General features: G+C 55.3%; 2 protein-coding genes across 2 annotated transcripts; both read right to left on the bottom strand.

Annotated features, from left to right (window-relative positions):
* Positions 1 to 240: 240 nt before the first annotated feature.
* On the bottom strand, positions 241 to 2,768 carry IRF2BP1 (interferon regulatory factor 2 binding protein 1). The gene has a single exon (XM_012446517.2). It carries the CDS (start codon positions 2,399 to 2,401, stop codon positions 647 to 649), a length of 1,755 nt encoding a protein of 584 aa, XP_012301940.1. The 5' UTR covers positions 2,402 to 2,768; the 3' UTR covers positions 241 to 646.
* A 3,346-nt stretch (positions 2,769 to 6,114) lies between these two features.
* MYPOP (Myb related transcription factor, partner of profilin) lies at positions 6,115 to 16,198 on the bottom strand. The gene is made up of 2 exons (XM_064380677.1): positions 15,642 to 16,198; positions 6,115 to 7,414 (listed from the first exon to the last, which is right to left on the bottom strand). Exons 1-2 carry the CDS (start codon positions 16,144 to 16,146, stop codon positions 6,714 to 6,716), a joined length of 1,206 nt encoding a protein of 401 aa, XP_064236747.1. The 5' UTR covers positions 16,147 to 16,198; the 3' UTR covers positions 6,115 to 6,713.
* Between the last annotated feature and the right edge of the window lie 339 nt (positions 16,199 to 16,537).

Raw genomic sequence — 16,537 nt, 5'->3', positions numbered from 1 at the left:
ATCTACTCCCGAGCCTCTCCCTGCAGGAGCTATCCCCTCTCTGAGCCTCAGTTCTTTCATCTGTAAAAGGGGCCGATGGCTAAAACGTGACCAGTGGGTCGCACTCGTTGAAGGTCAGCCGGCGGGACCGCCTGGGTGCCGGGCGCCACCTGGAGGCTACCGCGCAACGTCCTGTCCCTCGCAGGACCACTTCAGTCCCAAAGGGGGCGCAGCATCTCACACAACTAAGGGACCAAGAAGGAAAAAAAAACCCATCTTTCGGTTTATTGAAGGAGCAGAAGGGGGCGGGAGAGGGGGGCAATAAAATGCTTTTGCCTCGTTTATAAAGAGCGAGTTTTCAGGAGGTCCCTTCTCAAGGAGGAGGGGGGCACCTCTCCCCCAACTACAAGCAGCAGCAAAGCCAAGCCAAGGAGGACAGAGGGAAACTGGAGGGGCCAAGGGACCCCAAACACCCCCTCGGACAGGAACCACAAGCTTTCTCCCCCCACCCACAATGCATCTACCCCAGGGGACCCGTCTGGGCAGAGGAAGGGAGTATGTACACAGGTAGGGGTGGCACTGGGCTAGGTCGGGGAGGGAATAATTTATCCGCGGCAGCGGTGGGTGGCAAAGGGGCAGAGGGCAGTGGCCTGGAGGCAGTGGTGGCCTACGGGTCCCGTTCTTTCTTAACCTTGATATCTCCAGCAAGGATGGTGGCAATCTCGCCCTGCATGAAGGCCCAGGGGACGGAGGAACCCACCAGCGGGCATTTGTCTCCGCTCGGGCAGTACACCTCCCCAGCCGGGCCCTGTGCCTTGATGAACTCGCGCGAGCAGGGAAAGCAGAACTTGTGTCCGGGCACCGAGGGGCACTGGACGAAGTGGGTGTCTTCCAGCCGCTCCCTGCACAGGGTACAGCACAGGGGGGCCCCAGGGGTCGCCCCAGTGCCGCCGCCACCCCCGCTGACAGCTTCGGCCCCAGCTGTGGGACTGACTTCGGCTTCACCGTTGCGGGCAACCAGGCGATGCTGGGTTGGAGGCTGGGCCGTGGAGGAGGCTGCAGGGCTGGCACCCCCTGCACGCACAGAACCCCCACCTCCGCCAGGGTCCTTGGGTGATTGGCCCAGGGCCTCGGCCACATTTTTCAGGGCGGCAATGGGTGAGGGCACACCAGGGGTCTCAGCGGAATACGGGCCACCGGGTGCAACCCAGTGTCGTTGCTGCTGCTCCTCGGTGGTCATCTTCCCAGCCGCCTCGCCTTCAGGCTCGGGGGATGCCTTGCGACGGCGCGGCGTGGGCGCCAGGTTCCGGGATGGGGCTCGCGGGGGTGGGCCACAAAGAGCCGCAGGGGCCGGCTCTGGGTACTGCTGGGGCAGGGCCTCTGCGGGAGCTGGCTCGCGGAAGCTGCGGACGCCGTCGGTCAGCAGCTCACCCAGCTGCCGCCATTCTCCTGAGCCATGCCGGCGTTCATATTCGAGGTACTTGAAGCCCGAAGAGGCCAGTGCCTTGCCCGGCTCCCGCAGAGCATCGTGGAACATCTGGCGAGCCACCGCCAGGACGCCTGCGTACACATTGCCGGAACCACAGGGGTATTCGGTGAAGAGCTTCAACTCGAACTCGTATCCTGGAGGACGGGCAGTAGCATCGAAGGCGAACACCCTCCCCACCAGCCCGTGATCCTTCTTGAAGCGCACATTGAACGGGGCGCAGGCGGACAGCGCCAGTAGCTGTTCCCGCACTGCTTTGGGGCGCCCGTGCCATTCCTCTGCCCGGCCCCGCATGGCCTCGTTCAGTTCTGCCAGACAGTCCGCATTCCTCTGCTGCTTCTCTTTCTCGAAATCGGAGCCGAAGAGGGGCCTGGCAGGACTCAAGCCGGGTGCCAGCGTCAGGCCTCGGCTTCCCAGGCCAGACACTGCAGCTGCCAGCAGCCCAGGGGGCATCAAGCCAGGCATGGAGCCAAGCAAGGCCCTTCGCGCCCCCTCTGCCACGGCCTCCTCACGGCCAAGCCCATTGGCCAGGCGGGACCCCAGAGTGTATTCCAGGGCGGGCGAGGGCAGGGGGAGGCGGCCCGATGATGTGGCCCTGTCATAGCGGTCCTGGCCTGAGACGCCGCCGCCGGTCCCTGACGGCTGGGGCTGGGCCTGCGGGGGCGGCAGCTGGGGCCCCTGTGCGGCGGCCGCAGCCAGGTCCTTCGTGGCCGGGTGCTTAAGGGCCGGGGGCCCGGGCGAGCGGCCTTCGGGGAGCACGTGGCTGCGCTTGAGCTGGCGGGCGGCATCGATGAGCAGTTCGATGCGGTCCGCGCCCTCGAAGTTCACGCAGCCGCGGCACACTGCCTCGCTGAAGTCCCACACCATGGCCCACGGCATCTTGGGCAGGTCGCACAGGTAGCACCACTGGCGGCGGGACGCCTGCACAGACGCCATGGCCCCAGTCCGCGCGCCGCCCGGCCCCCGCGTTCCGCCGGCCGCCGCCGTGCGATCCGCGCCGCCGCCGTGCGATCTGCGTCCCCGGGACAGCGCGAGCGACGGTCCGGCCTCCGGCTCGGCCTCCCCGCCGGATCCAGGCCCGGCCCCCCTTCCCCGCCCCCTGGGCCCTAAGCCTTTTTGCTCACTCCCGCCTCCCTCGCAAAGGCAGGCTGAGGCACGTCGGCGCCCCCGCCCAGTCCGGGCTCCGAGCCGAGGCGCACAGCTCGGGTCCCACGATGGGCCGCTCTCGCCGCCGCCTAGGGCTACCGCCGCTCTCGCTGCCGCCGCTGCAACGGCCGCCGCCGCCTCCACCTCCTTCTTCTGCCCCAGAGGCCGCTTCGCAGGGAAAGTTACATAACGCGCCGGCAAAGCCTTCTGGGAAACGTAGTCCCGCCGGGGCCTGCTCTTAAAGGGAACGGCGGGCAGCGGCCGGCTGCGGGGATCGCCGCCTTTCCTCGCGCAACCCTTACTCCTCCTCGCCTTGGGGCCGGAGTTCGGCGCGCCGCGAGGAGCTGGGACACAAAGGTGGGAAGCGAGGACGAAATACCAATCATCAGAGCTACTCCGGGTTCAGAAATTGTGGGGGTGGGTGGACAGGCTGCCGGGCTTCCAACTTCTGTTTCGATTTGCTGTGCAGCTTTAGGCAAAATGTCTTGCCCTCTCTGAGCCTCAGTTTCCTCGCCCAGCAAAGGTGGGCCAATGACGAATTAGGAGGGCAGCAGCTTCTGGGGCGGGGCGGAGAAGCTCTTGATTGGCTTCAGAGAAGGGACAGGAAGCTAGCTGCCAACTAGGAGGGGGTCGGGGTGGCCACTTGGCACTTCGTCCTCCCCCGGAACCCCTGGCTCTGGGGCCCGCCACAGCAGAGGAGGGAGAGGACTAAGGGCTCCCAAGTCAGAGCTGTGCCTCAGTTTGCTAAAGGAGGGGGGCGACCGAGTGCCCTCTAACCCTGTCCCAGCTTTGCTCGCGCGCTCTGGTCTCTAAAGGGTTACCCCATCGGCCGCTTGGCGTCCCCCACCCGCTTCACTACAATTCCCAAAATGCACCGCGGAGCGGACAAAGTGACGTACTTCCGCCGTCTGGGAGGTTGGGGGAGGCCTTCCACATTAGCGCTACCTCCCCCGCTCCCCACCCCCAATTTTCTGGGGGGTCTTTGCGTGTTTTCGAAGCATGGCGTTTGTGGGACCCTTAGCCTCTGTTGCTCCCCAGTTTGAGGGAAGAGTAAGCGGCTAAGAGGAGGGAGTTGCTGGGGAAGGGCAAATACCCGACCACCTTTCCCCAACCTTGAGCGCTCACTACCTGGGAGGCCCAATCAGGCTTTGGGGACCCTCCTGTTTCCTTTCCCGGGCATTGGGAACGGGACGAGGCTGTCTTTGGGGAAGGGCGGAGGCGGGTCTCCAGGTTCTAACCCACAACAGCCCCTTTCTCTTTCTAGGCCTGGGTCCGTGTTAAGTGCTTAAAAATATTTGAATGACGTGCCAGTTGGCCCTGGTTTTCAGTCTACTGAGGGGGCTGCCTGTCCCTTCCCCTCCCGTCCCACTGCAACCGCAGCAGCTCTGATTCTGTTACCCAGACTTCACAATTTCAAAATAGTTTCACAATTTTGCCTACCACCTGTATTTGAACACTTTTCTCTCTTAAAAAAAGATTTATGAGGCCGAGGTGGGAGGATTGCTTGATCCTGGCGGTAGAAGCTGCGGTGAACCATGATTGCGCCACCGCACTCCAGCCTGGGCGATAAAGCAAGACCCTATCTCAAAAAAAAGAAAAAGATTTATCTACTTTTGCCTCATCCTGGGTACTTGGTCCACAATGATGGGTTTCATGTACTGAATACCTTTAAAAATATATATCAGTTAAAACTACAGAATCATTCTAGAGGTATTCATATGTCACTTAAAATTGCCTTTGGGCCATTATTTGCTAAACACTAATTGGAGTTAAGACTTCTGGCCTGATTCAGCCTTCAGGTGGACTGCACTGGCCTCTGACCAGCTGTGGCCTTGGGCAAATCTCTAAACTTCATGGGAAAAATGGAAACCACCCCCCTCCCCGAGTCTGTTTTTATTTGGGTACCTTCAGATTGAATGGAAACATGCATATAAATGCTTAGCTTGATGCTTGGCCCAGAACAGAAGTGCCATAAATGGAAGTTGTTTTTAAGTTGTGCAGTTATTCAACTATTCAACCCCTATTCCGTTCTGGGCATTGCTGGGGACACGGCAGTGACTGGGACAGGCTTAAGCTCTGCCCCTGAGAAGCCCCAGCCTGGTGATGGAGGCAGATATTAAACTTAAATTTACTCAAAATGATGAACTAAAATTTGTGATAACTGCTGTGGAGTATATGTTAGGGAAAGCTTTCCTGGCCAGGCGTGGTGGCTCACGCCTGTAATACCAGCATTTTGGGAGGCTTGAGGAGGGTGGATTACTTGAGGTCAGAAGTTTGAGACCAGACTGGCCAACATGGTGAAACCTTGTCTCTAAAAATTAAAAAATTAGGCTGGGTGGGCCAGGCGCAGTGGCTCATGCCTGAAATCCCAGAACTTAGGGAGGCCAAGGCGGGTGATCACAAGGTCAGGAGTTCAAGACCAACCTGACCAACATTGTGAAACTCCGCTCTACTAAAAATACCAAAATTAGCTGGTTGTGGTGGCCCACACCTGCAATCCCAGCTACTTGGGAGGCTGAGGCAGGAAAACTGCTTGAACCTGGACCCTGGAGGTGGAGTTGCAGTGAGCCGAGATTGTGCCACTGCACTCCAGCCTGGCAACAGAGGACTCCATCTCAAAAAAAAAAAAAAAAAAAAAAAAGAAAGAAAGAAAGAAAAAGTATAATATAATTATAGGAAGAAAACCTCTGACATCTTTATGCCCATTTACAGATGAGAACGCTAGAAGCCCATGGCTACACAGTTGGCTGGAGCAGCCTCAAGGCTTGAGCCATGTCTGAGTCCAGGATGATGGTGACTATCTACTTTGTTACCTGGCCCTGCAGTAGAGTAAAAGAACCAGTTCCTGCCTTCATGACATTATGGGGCAAATGTGCCTTAAACAAATAAGTCCTGTGTTCATTTAGAGATACCGTGAAAAAGAACCTGGCTGTGTGTGGTGGCTCATGCTTGTAGTCCCAACACTTTGGGAGGCCAAGGTAGGAAGACTGCCTGAGCCCAGGTCCAAGACCAGCCTGGACAACACAGGAAAACTCCATCTCTACAAAAATAAAACAATTAGCCAGGCAGATGGTGCAGGTCTGTGGTCCCAGCTACTTGGGAGGCTGAGGCAGGAGGATTGCTTGAGCCTGGGAGGTCGAGGTTGCAGTGAGCCGTGACAGTGCCACTGCACTCCAGTCTGGGCAACAGAGCGAGATCCTATCTCAAAAAACAAAAGAAAAGAAAAAGAACCACAGACACTGAGAGAGACTCTAAGAGGCAAACCCACGTTAGCCTTGGGGAGGGAATCTCGGGCTTTCGCCTGGAGGTGACATTTAGACTGGTATCTAAAGGATGAGTAGGAGTAAGATTTCATGTGACATAAGACTTGATGGCTTTAAAAACTAAAAAAAAAAAAAAAAAGGGCTGGAAAACCACCAGCCTCCCAATTGCCTGCCTATGCAGCAGGCGGGGCAGTGTAGGTGCTGGTCCCCCAGGCCTGTCTCAGACAGAGCCTCAAGTAATTGTATTAAAAATAAGTTTATTGATATCTTGTCACCACTGGGGAGAAAGGAGGGGGTTGAGCTCCGGAAGTCAGAGATAGCAATGGTAGGCAGAGAACCCAACCTCTGCCTCTCCTATCAGAACTCGGAGTCTCCTCTCCCTAGGGTATAGACGGCTATATCCTCTTTGTCATCCATATTTTGATTTGTCTCACAACTCCCACCCCCTCCAAAGTCTGGAATGGGGAGATAGGGAGTCCCCCACGGGTCAATTCTCTTCAAGTCAAGAACAGGAATTGTTAGGGAGGGGCTATGTGCAGACCCGAGAGGTTCCCTCCCCACCCTACATAGGGCAATAATAAATAACATGAAATCGATGGCTTAGAAGTCAGGGTTAAGGGAGGCAGCCAGGCAGACAGCACTGTACCAGAGAAAGGGGTTGGAGGAGCCCATTGCTGAGGCCCCCCCAGAGAATCAGGCACTAACTAGCACAGGGAGTGGGTGCTCACATCCCTGGAGCAGGGAGCTAGGGTGCAGCTGGGATGGGCAGAGAGCGTCGCCCCCCTTGACTGCGCCAAGCTGGGAAGAGGGGGTGCAGGCAGGAGTGTAGATAGTAGATTTCACGGAGATTTCCATCGACCGCGCCTTTTCCGTGTAGGGAAACCTTTTCTCCGCTTGTGTGGGGGGGAGTCGTGTGGAGGCAGTGGGGCTGAGGGTGGCCGGGGCGCCCCCTCCTCGCTCCTTGGGGCAATGATCACTCCCCTGGCTGCCACCACTGCCCCGTCCACCACAGCAGCCACCACAGACACGGGCTCTGGGGTGATCTCTACTTTGGGGGCTGGAGGGGGCAGGACAGGCCTGGGAGCTGGGGGTGGGGGTGGGGGTGGGGGCAGAGGTGGGGGGAGGGAGTCGACTGGGGTTCCTGGCAGAAGGGGCAGCAGGGCGCTGAGGGCCTCGCTCAGTTTGGCCAGTCCCTGTCGAAGGGTGCCGGCCAGCTCCCGGATGGCGTTGGCAGTCTCCTGCTGGGCTCGCAGGAAGTCCAGGGAGGGGTCTGGGGCTGAGAGCATGGGTGGAGGCCGAGGAGGGGGTGGGGGGCTTGGGGGTGAGGGTGCCACTTGGGCCAGCGGCAGTTGGGGTGGCAGTGGAGGGGCTGGGGGCGGTGGAGACAAGGCCAGGCGAGGCAGCTGGACTGGCTGCAGGGCCGAAGGGGGTGGGGACTCACGCTCCTTGGGCCGAGGGCAGCCCCCTTCCTGGGGATTGCAGGAGGGCCGGGCCCAGGGCTCGGGGCTGCTGGAGTCCCCCTTGCTGTGGGCTGATGTATCTGTAGAGAGAGAAATGCAGGTAAGGGGTGAGTGACCCTTGATGCTGTCTTGATTTCCCCATTCCCCCTCCCTCCCTCACCTTCCCCCTACCCAAACCTAGAACAGAGTCTTGCTCTGTTACCCAGGCTGGAGTGCTGTGGCGTGATCTCAGCTCACTGCAATCTCCACCTCCCGAGTTCAAGCAATTCTCCTGCCTCAGCCTCTGGAGTAGCTGGGATTACAGGCGCGCACCACCACACCCAGCTAATTTTTGTATTTTTAGTTGAGAAGGGGTTTCACCATGTTGGCCAGGCTGGTCTCAAACTCCTGACCTCATCATCCACCACCTTGGCCTCCCAAAGTGCTGGGATTACAGGCGTGAGCCATTGCACTCAGCCCCAGAACGATCCTTTTAAAACCTAAGCCAGATCATGCCTTAGACGAGAAGTTCCAAGGCAGGCCAGTCTTTGTACCCAGAGGAGAGTCTGTGCCAGCTTTAGTGAAAACAGGTCTTGGAAGTCCCTTGCTGGCAGGCAGCTCCCATTTCACCCACAGTAAGAGCCAACACTTTTTTTTTTTTTTTCGAGACAGAGTCTCACTTTGTAGCCTAGGCTGGAGTGCAGTGGTGCACGTATGATCTTGGCTCACTAACCTCCATCTTCCAGCTTCAAACAATTCTCTTGCCTCAGCCTCCCCAAGTAGCTGGGACTACAGGTACGTGCCACCCTGCCTGGCTAAATTTTTGTATTTTTAGTAGAGACGGGGTTTTCTCGGCCAGGCTGGTCTCAAACGCCTGACCTCAAGTGATCTACCCACCTCGGCCTCCCAAAGTTCTGGGATTGCAGGCATGAGCGACCATGCCCAGACAAGGGCCAACATTTGACAAGGCCCTGAACTATGTGGATACTGCACCCACTGCTGGATCCTCAGGAGGTGAGAGAGGGGCCTGGGAGAGAGTAAGGGTAGCCGGGTACTGGGGACATTTCCCTGAGACTCTCTCCAACCAAGGCTGCAGGATTTTCCAGTTCAGCCCCCAGCCTGGTAGGCTTCCTCGGTCTCTACTCACCTGGGGTCTCACTCATGCTCATGGGCTTGAACGCAGTCTGCATACACAGGCTCCCAGCTTCCTGGGCCCAGCCTGAACCTCTCGCCTGAGCTCCAGACTCCTCTCTCCTGCTGGGCACTCTAGATTGTCTAAAAATGCCCCAAACTCCCTTGCTCAGAGCTGGGCTTCTGATCCTCCCCAAACCTGCTCCTCCCTCAGCTACCCCATCTCAGCAGATGCAGCTCCATCCTCCCAGCTGCTCAGGTTAAACACCTTTGCTGTTTTATTTACTAAGACACCCTCTGCGTGCAGACACTATCGGCTCTGCCTTCAAATTAAATACATCCAACTTCTTTCTCCGTGGTCCCCCACCCCGGTCTAACCACCAGCATCTCCCACCGGGACCACTGCAGTCACCACCTCACTGACGGCTCTCTGCTTCCACCCCTGCCCCTGACAGTATCTTTTTCCACCAGTAGCCTGAGGGGTCCAACTAAATTACAAGGCAGTGAGGCTACAGGAAACAAGCTAGTCACAAAGGACCACAGATCTTAGGGGCCATTTATGTGAAATGTCCAAAAAAGGCAAATCTGGCTGGATGTGGTGGCTCATGCCTGTAATCCCAGTGCTTTGGGAGGCCGAGGCGGGTGGATCAACTGAAGTCAGGACTTTGAGACCAGCCTGGCCAACATGGTAAAATCCCGTCTCCAGTAAAAATACAGAAAATTAGCCGAGTGTGGTGGCTCATGTCTGTAATCCCAGCTATTCAGGAGGCTGAGGCAGAAGAATTGCTTGAACCCGGGAGGTGGAGGTTGCGGTGAGCTGAGAACACACTACTGTACTCCAGCCTGGGCAATAGAGCAAGATTCTACCTCAAAAAGAAAAAAATAGGCAAATCTATAGAGACAGAAAGCAGACAAGTGGCTTCCAGGGGCTGGGGGAAGATGGGGGATTGGGGATGGCTAAGAGGTGCAGGGTTTCTTTCTGGAGTGATGAAAATGTTCTAAAATTGATTGTAGTGATGGTTGCACAACTGTGAATATACTAAAAGCCATTAATTTGTACACTTTATTTTTTATTTTTTTGAGACAAGAGTCTCGCTCTGTTGCCCATGCTGGAGTGCAGTGGTGAGATCTCGGCTCACTGCAGCCTTTACCTCCCCAGCTTAGCGATCCTCCCATCTCAGCCTCCTGAGCTGCTGGGGCCACAGACACACAACCCCACGCCAGGCTAATTTTATTTATTTTTTTTGTAGAGATGAGGTCTCACTGTATTGCTCAGGCTGGTCTCAAACTCCTGAGCTCAAGCGAATTGTACACTTTAAGTGAGTTGATTGTATAGTATGGGAATTATATCTAATATAATTATTTTAAAAAATACAAGTCAGGCCGGGTGCAGTGGCTCACATCTGTAATCCCAGTAGTCTGGGAGGTCGAGGGGGGTGGATAACGAGGTCAAGAGATCGACACCATCCTGGCCAACATGGTGAAACCCCGTCTCTACTAAAAATACAGCAATTAGCCGGGGGTGGTGGCGCGTGCCTGTAGTCCCAGCTACTTGGGAGGCTGAGGCAGGAGAATCACTTGAACCTGGAGCTGAGATCGCACCACTGCACTCTGTCCAGCCTGGCGACAGAGCAAGACTCTGTTCCAAGAAAAAAATAAATATAAGTCAGATATTGTTTGTATGCTCGAACCGTCCTGTGGCTCCCGCCTCACTCAGGGTAAAAGCAAAGTCCTTGAGGCCTCTAGGGCCCTGCCTCCCTGACCTCAGCTCCCATCCCTCCCTCTTAGCTTACTTAGCTCTAGCCATGTGGGCTCCTTGCTGACCCTCAAACACATCAGGCCTACTTCTTTTTTTTTTTTTTTTTTTTTTTTTTTGAGTAGGAGTCTCATTCTGTCACCCAGGCAGGAGTGCAGTGGCGCAATCTCGGCTCACTGCAACCTCTGCCTCCTGGGCTCAATTGATTCTCCCACCTCAGCCTCCTGAGTAGCTGGGACTACAGGTGTGCACCACCATGGCTAATTTTTGTTTTGTTTTTGTAGAGACAGGGTTTTGCCATGTTGCTCAGTCTAGCCTTGGCCCTTTCCTTTTCTCTCCCCTAACCCTACCTGATTCCTCTCCTAGATCTTATCTCCACCTGGCATGGAATGGCTCTGTGTCTGCTGTCTCTCTCCTCCTCCTGATGTCAGCTCCATCAGGCAGGGCTTTGTATCGCTCCCTTCTGTTTACCTGGGGCCTAGAATAATGTCCAGCGCAACATTTTTTCTTTAATGAGAAAACAACTGGGGCTTCCAGAGAGTCAGCGCTGATTGGATCCCAGGCTCCAGAGCTCCCAGCAGCCACAGGAGAAAGTCCAGCCTCTTCCCACGGCTGTGGGGCCTCAGCGCTTGCTCCCACCTCCTTCTTTCTGTCTTCCCACATGCTGTTCCCTGGGCCAGGCTCACACTACCTCTTGTATCAGCTCGGATGTTTTTTTCGGATTTTCCTTCCTTGGGGAAGTTGGCCTCCCGCTCCTTGGCCAAATCAGATTACCCTGCTCTTCTCTCAAAAACAGCCAGCCAAAGAAAGAGAGAGAGAGAAAAGAAAAGAAAAAAAGAACAACAAAAACAAAAATCCAGCCATCCAGGCTAGGCACAATGGTTCACGCTAGTAATGTCAGCATTTTGGGAGGCCCAGGCATGTGGATCACCTGATGTCAGGAGTTTGAGACCAGCCTGGCCAACATGGTGAAGTCCTGTCTCTACTCAAAATAAAAAATTAGCTGGGTGTGGTAGTACATGCCTGTAATCCCAGCTACTCCAGGTACGAGAATCGCTTGAACCCTGGAGGCAGAGGTTGCAGTGAGACTAGATCGAACTTTAGCCTGGGCAACAGATCAAGACCCTGTCTCAAAGACAAACCAACAAACCAGCCACCTCCTGCCCTGGCTGCTGGGGTCCAGCCTCCCTGGGCCGGTCACCAGCAGGAGGTAGGGAGGCTGGGAGAGAGAGAAGCAGAGCAGACAGTGACAGGACAACTGAGCCAGGCCCTGGGCTAAATCCCCTCTTACATCATCTCATGGAGTCCTCCCAGCCATTCTCTGGGGTAGACGCTATCATGATCATCGCCCCATTTGATAGATGAGGTGACTTGATGCTCAGAGAGAGGTGTCATATGTAGAAAAGGGATTTGAACCCGGGTTGACTCCAGAGTCCGTGCTTTTGTTTGTTTTGTAGAGATGGGGGCCTCGCTATATTGCCCAGGTTGGTCTCAAACTCCTAGCCTCAAATGATCCTCCTGCCTTGGCCTCCCAAAGTGCTGGGATTACAGGTGTGAGCCACTGCATGGCCAGAGTCCATGCTCTTTTTGTTTTTGAAACAGAGTCTCACCCTGTCACCCAGGCTGGAGTGCAGTGGCATAATCTGGACTCACTGCAACTTTTACCTCCCAGGTTCACTCCTGCCTCAGCTTCCTGAGGAGCTGGGATTATAGGCATATACACCACGCCTGGCTGATTTTTGTATTTTTAGTAGAGACGAGGTTTTACCATGTTGACCAGGCTGGTCTCGAACTCCTGTTCTCAAGGGATTCGCCCACCTTGGCCTCCTTGGTCTTCCAGAGTGCTGGGATTACAACAGGTGTGAACCACTTCACCACAGCAGAATCCATGCTCTTAAACACTCCTGGGGCAAGGGCGGTGGGCCTGGGGTGTGGGTATGAGTAAGAAGTCTTCCTTATAAGGAACATGGGAATTGCAGCCACTCAGAAATGTGGCTTTTCTGGTCTACTGAGTAAAAAGGAACAGAAAGTAGCCCAGCCTTCATGCCCACCAGGTTCACAGGAGTCATAGAGGCCACTGCAAGTGTTTTTTTTGGTTTTTACTTTTTTCTTTTAGAGACGGAGTCTGGCTTTGTCACCCAGGCTGGAGTGTAATGGTGTGATCTCCACTCACTGCAACTTCTACCTCCCAAGCTCAAGCAATTCTCCTGCCTCAGCCTCCAGAGTAGCTGGGATTATAGGCACATACCACCACGCCTGGCTAACTTTTGTATTTCAGTAGAGATGGGGCTTCACCAGGTTACCCAGGCTGGTCTGGAACTCCTAACCTCAGGTGATCCACCTGCCTCAGCCTCCCAAAGTGCTGGGATTACAGGTGTGAGCCACCATGCCCAGCTGTTTTTGTTGGGTTGGAGCTGTTCTGTTGCCCAGGTTGGAGTGCAGTGGTACGATCATGGCTCACTGCAACCTCTGCTTTCCAGGCTCAAGGGATCCTCATGCTGCCTCAACCTCATGTGTAGCTGGGACCAAGGTGCCATGCCACCATGCCTGGTTAATTTTTGGATTTTTTTGTAGAGATGGGGTCTCACTTTGTTGCCCAGGCTGGTCTTGCGCTCCTGGGATCAAGCATCCTCCTGCCTCAGGCTCCCAAAGTGCTGGGATTACAGACATACCTCTGTGCCTGGCTTCACTGTAAGAGTTAAAATCATATTTATTTGCAAACTTTAGATCTCAGTTTTCCCTACTTGTTGTTTTTGTTTGTTTTGAGAAGGAGTCTCGCTCCGTCACCCAGGCTGGAGTGCAGTAGCACGATCTCAGCTCACTGCAACCTCCACCTCTCAGGTTCAAGTGATTCTCCAGCCTCACCCTTCTGAGTAGCTGGGATTACACATGTCCGGCTAATTTTTGTATTTTTTAGTAGAGATGGGGTTTCGCCATGTTGGCCAGGCTGGTCTTGAACTCCTGACCCCAGGTGATGTGCCTGCCTCGGCCTCCCAAAGTGCTGGGATTACAGGCGTGAGCCACTGCACCTGCCCCTCAGTTTCTGTACTTGTAAATGAGCGTGTGACCTGGGACTACAAAGAGTGCTGAGATTACAGGTGTGAGCCACCGTGCCAGGCCTGTGTAAAGCTCTAATCGATGATGCTCTATGCATGTTCCTGCCTCAGAACCTTTGCACATGCTGTTTCCTATAGCAGGAGTGCCCTTTTCCCAGGTATCTGCCAGGCTCACACTATTCTCACCTCTACTTGAATTTCACCTTCTCTGAGAAGCCCTTCCTGATTACCCTGTCTTACAGCCTCCTTCCGTGACTCACCATCCTCTGAATATGCCTTACTTCTCACCACCTCCTGTATACACAGTCTGTTTTGGGGGTTACTTCTTTGTGGTCTGTTTTCTTCAACTACATAGAATGTCGGCTCCATAAGGAAAGGGGCTCTTGTCTTTTTCTTTACATTATTCCCTGCACCTACGATAGTAGCTGCCTTGGAAGGGGTTCTCAATGTATTATTTGTTAAATGAGTCAATGAAGCGGTTATACAGCTTCTGAAAAAATAAGTTGGCCATCTCTGCTCTGGTCCTATGGGGCCATCTAACAGATGGAAACACCAAGCTTTGATTCAAGGTTTGAGAACAAGGATCCCACGTGATTGTGTCACCTTCCTGCTTAAGAGACTTTCATGCCTCCTGAATGCACTTAAGAGCAAATCCAGGCTGGGTGCGGTGGCTCATGCCTGTAATCCCAGCACTTTGAGAGGCCGAGGAGGGTGGATCACCTGAAATCGGGAGTTCGAGACCAGCTTGGTCGACATGGTGAAATCCTGTCTCTACCAAAAATACAAAAACTATCCAGGCATGGTGGTGGGCGTCTGTAATCCCAGCTACTCAGGAAGCTGAGGCAGGAGAATCACTTGAACCCAGGAGGCAGAGGTTGTAGCGAGCCAAGATTGTGCCACTGCTCTCCAGCCTGGGCAACAGAGCGAGACTCCATCTAAGAAAAAGGAAAAAGCAAGTTCAAATTCCTGACCTTGACTTCCACACCACATGTAATCTAATTCTGACACACTCATTAACTGCTGGTCAATATTAACTCTTGTTATTGCTGGGCAATCTAGCCCAGTGGTTAACTGCCATGGAATGGGAGTTGGACACACACTTATGTTTGAGTCCTGACTCTGTCACTTACTTGCTGTGTGACCTTGTGTTGGTGAATGAACCTCTCTGAATCACATGATCTTGAACTGTCTTGATTGATCATGCCTATGTTCCTCCCCTTCTTCCAACCCTTCCTGGCTCCTCATAGCAGTCAGGATAAAATCCAAACTCCTCACCTTGGCCTAAAGGCGCAGTATGGTCTAGCCTTTGCTGACCTCTCTGAGCTCATCTCAAAATGTTACTTTTCTTCAACCTTTCCCCTCTACACCCTCTGCCCTGCAACTTCTTTTAGTTTCCCAAACTGGCCAAGCTTTCTTGCTGTAAGCCATTTCACATGCTGTTTCCTCCACCAAAAATACTTTCCCAGCTCTTCATCTTACTCTTTGCATTTCGGCTCTGATGTCCCCTCCTCTAGGAAGCCCTCCTGGATTCTCCCCCACCCCGCCCACCTCTCCCACCAGAGTCAGAAACCCCTTCCGGGCTCCCACAGTCCCTAGGATCCCCCACCCCAGCCCTGTCCCCTCAACTCATCACTGTCTTCCCCGCCCCACTACTGGACTGGCTCAGTCATCCATGTGTCTCCAGCCTTATCCAGCACAGAGCAGGTGCTCAGGGAATGGCTGTAGAAGAAATAATCCATAATCAAAGCTAAGCAGGAAGTCTCTGTAGTCAGCTCTCCACACTTCTATCGAAGGCATGACCTTGGGAAAATGACCAAACATGTCTGAGTTTTTGATTTAGGAAACAGTGAAATAGTATGCATCTCGCCGCAATGACGATTCTATCAAGAACTAACAGTGAGAGTTCAGGAGGTGCTGACCTCAGCAACTTTCCCATATTAGCTCATTTAATCTTCACAGCAACACTTTGAGGTGCAGACTATTTTTATCTCCATTTTACAGATGCAGCAACTGAAGTACAGTAACTTACTCAGATGACACAGTGGAGTGGCAAAGTTGTGATTGGAGCCCAGGCAGTCTGCCTCCGGAGTCACTACACTGCCTTTCATGAAATTCTGCCTGTGCTGACGATCCCAGGTGTGGACCCGAGTCAGGCCTCCTAGGTCTGGTTTCATTCCTGACTCTTGACAGTCACTAGCTAAGGGACCTGCGGCAAGTCATTTCATTTCTCTGCGTCTCAGTTTCCCTTGCTATAAAGCGGGGAGGACAGCACCCACCTCACAGGCTGCAGCAAGTCTCGGATGAGCCACGTAAAGGCTTGGAACAGCGCAGGCACACAGCCAACTTTGTGTTTGCTCTCGCTAAGGCGATGCTGAAGACACTCACCTGCACGTCGGTCCTCCCTGCGGTCTTCCGACAACACATAGCGTTGGGGGCAGGCGCTTGGGGGCGGCGGCTGTGAGGAGGGTGCTGCAGGGGGCTCCTCCGCCCCAGCACCTGCCCCTGGCCCCGCCACACCTGGCCCCAGGATGGCAAAAATGGTCTCCTCTTCCGCGGAGAAGGCATCCTCGGCGGCGGGCCCGGCACCCTGCGTGGAGTGCGGCACGCGGGCGAGCTTCTCCTTGGTGCGGCGCTTGAAGTCGTTCCAGCGCTTCTGCACCTCCTGGCCCGTGCGCTTCCAGCTGGTGATACCGTTGATCTTGGCGGCGATGCCGTCCCACACGCGTCGCCGCTCGGCCACGCTCACCCGACGGCTCTGCGCGCCGTAGAGCTGCGGGTAGTGGGCGCGCACCTCGCGGATCAGGATCTGGTTCTCTTCGAACGAGAAGCGCGGCTTGCGCAGCCGGGTGGTTTCCTCCGTTTCGCCCGCCGCCGCCGCCGCCGAGGCCATGGCGCCCCCCGACGCCGCCGTCCGGCCGCCTGGCGCATGGGGGGCGCCGGCGCTGTGGGCAAAGGGCGCAACGGACTGGCGGGGGCTCGACATCCCCCCGCCGCCGCCCCGCCCAGACCGCCGGGCCGCGAGCTCCTCGGTCCCTGGGGCAGGAGTGGGGGCGGGCGGCGGGCAGGGGCGACGGGCACCCAGGGCAGTCGGAAGCGCCTAAGAATAGCTGACACCAGCGGAGCGCTCGGCTCGGGCTTCACGTGGCGCTAAGTGCCACGCTGAGGAGTTGATGGAAATTGGGGGAGGGTCTGAGGGATGGAGGGAAAGGAGGAAAAGTGCGAGGAGAGGAAGTGTCTGCTGGAGTTAGAGAGTGGGGGCACGGGAGGACAGGAAATGGAGG

Source organism: Aotus nancymaae, unplaced genomic scaffold (genome assembly GCF_030222135.1).
Source record: "Aotus nancymaae isolate 86718 unplaced genomic scaffold, 86718_ANA_hifiasm-v0.15.2.pri h1tg000028l, whole genome shotgun sequence".
Taxonomy (NCBI): domain Eukaryota; kingdom Metazoa; phylum Chordata; class Mammalia; order Primates; family Aotidae; genus Aotus; species Aotus nancymaae.
This window is presented reverse-complemented; position numbering and strand designations above follow the sequence as displayed.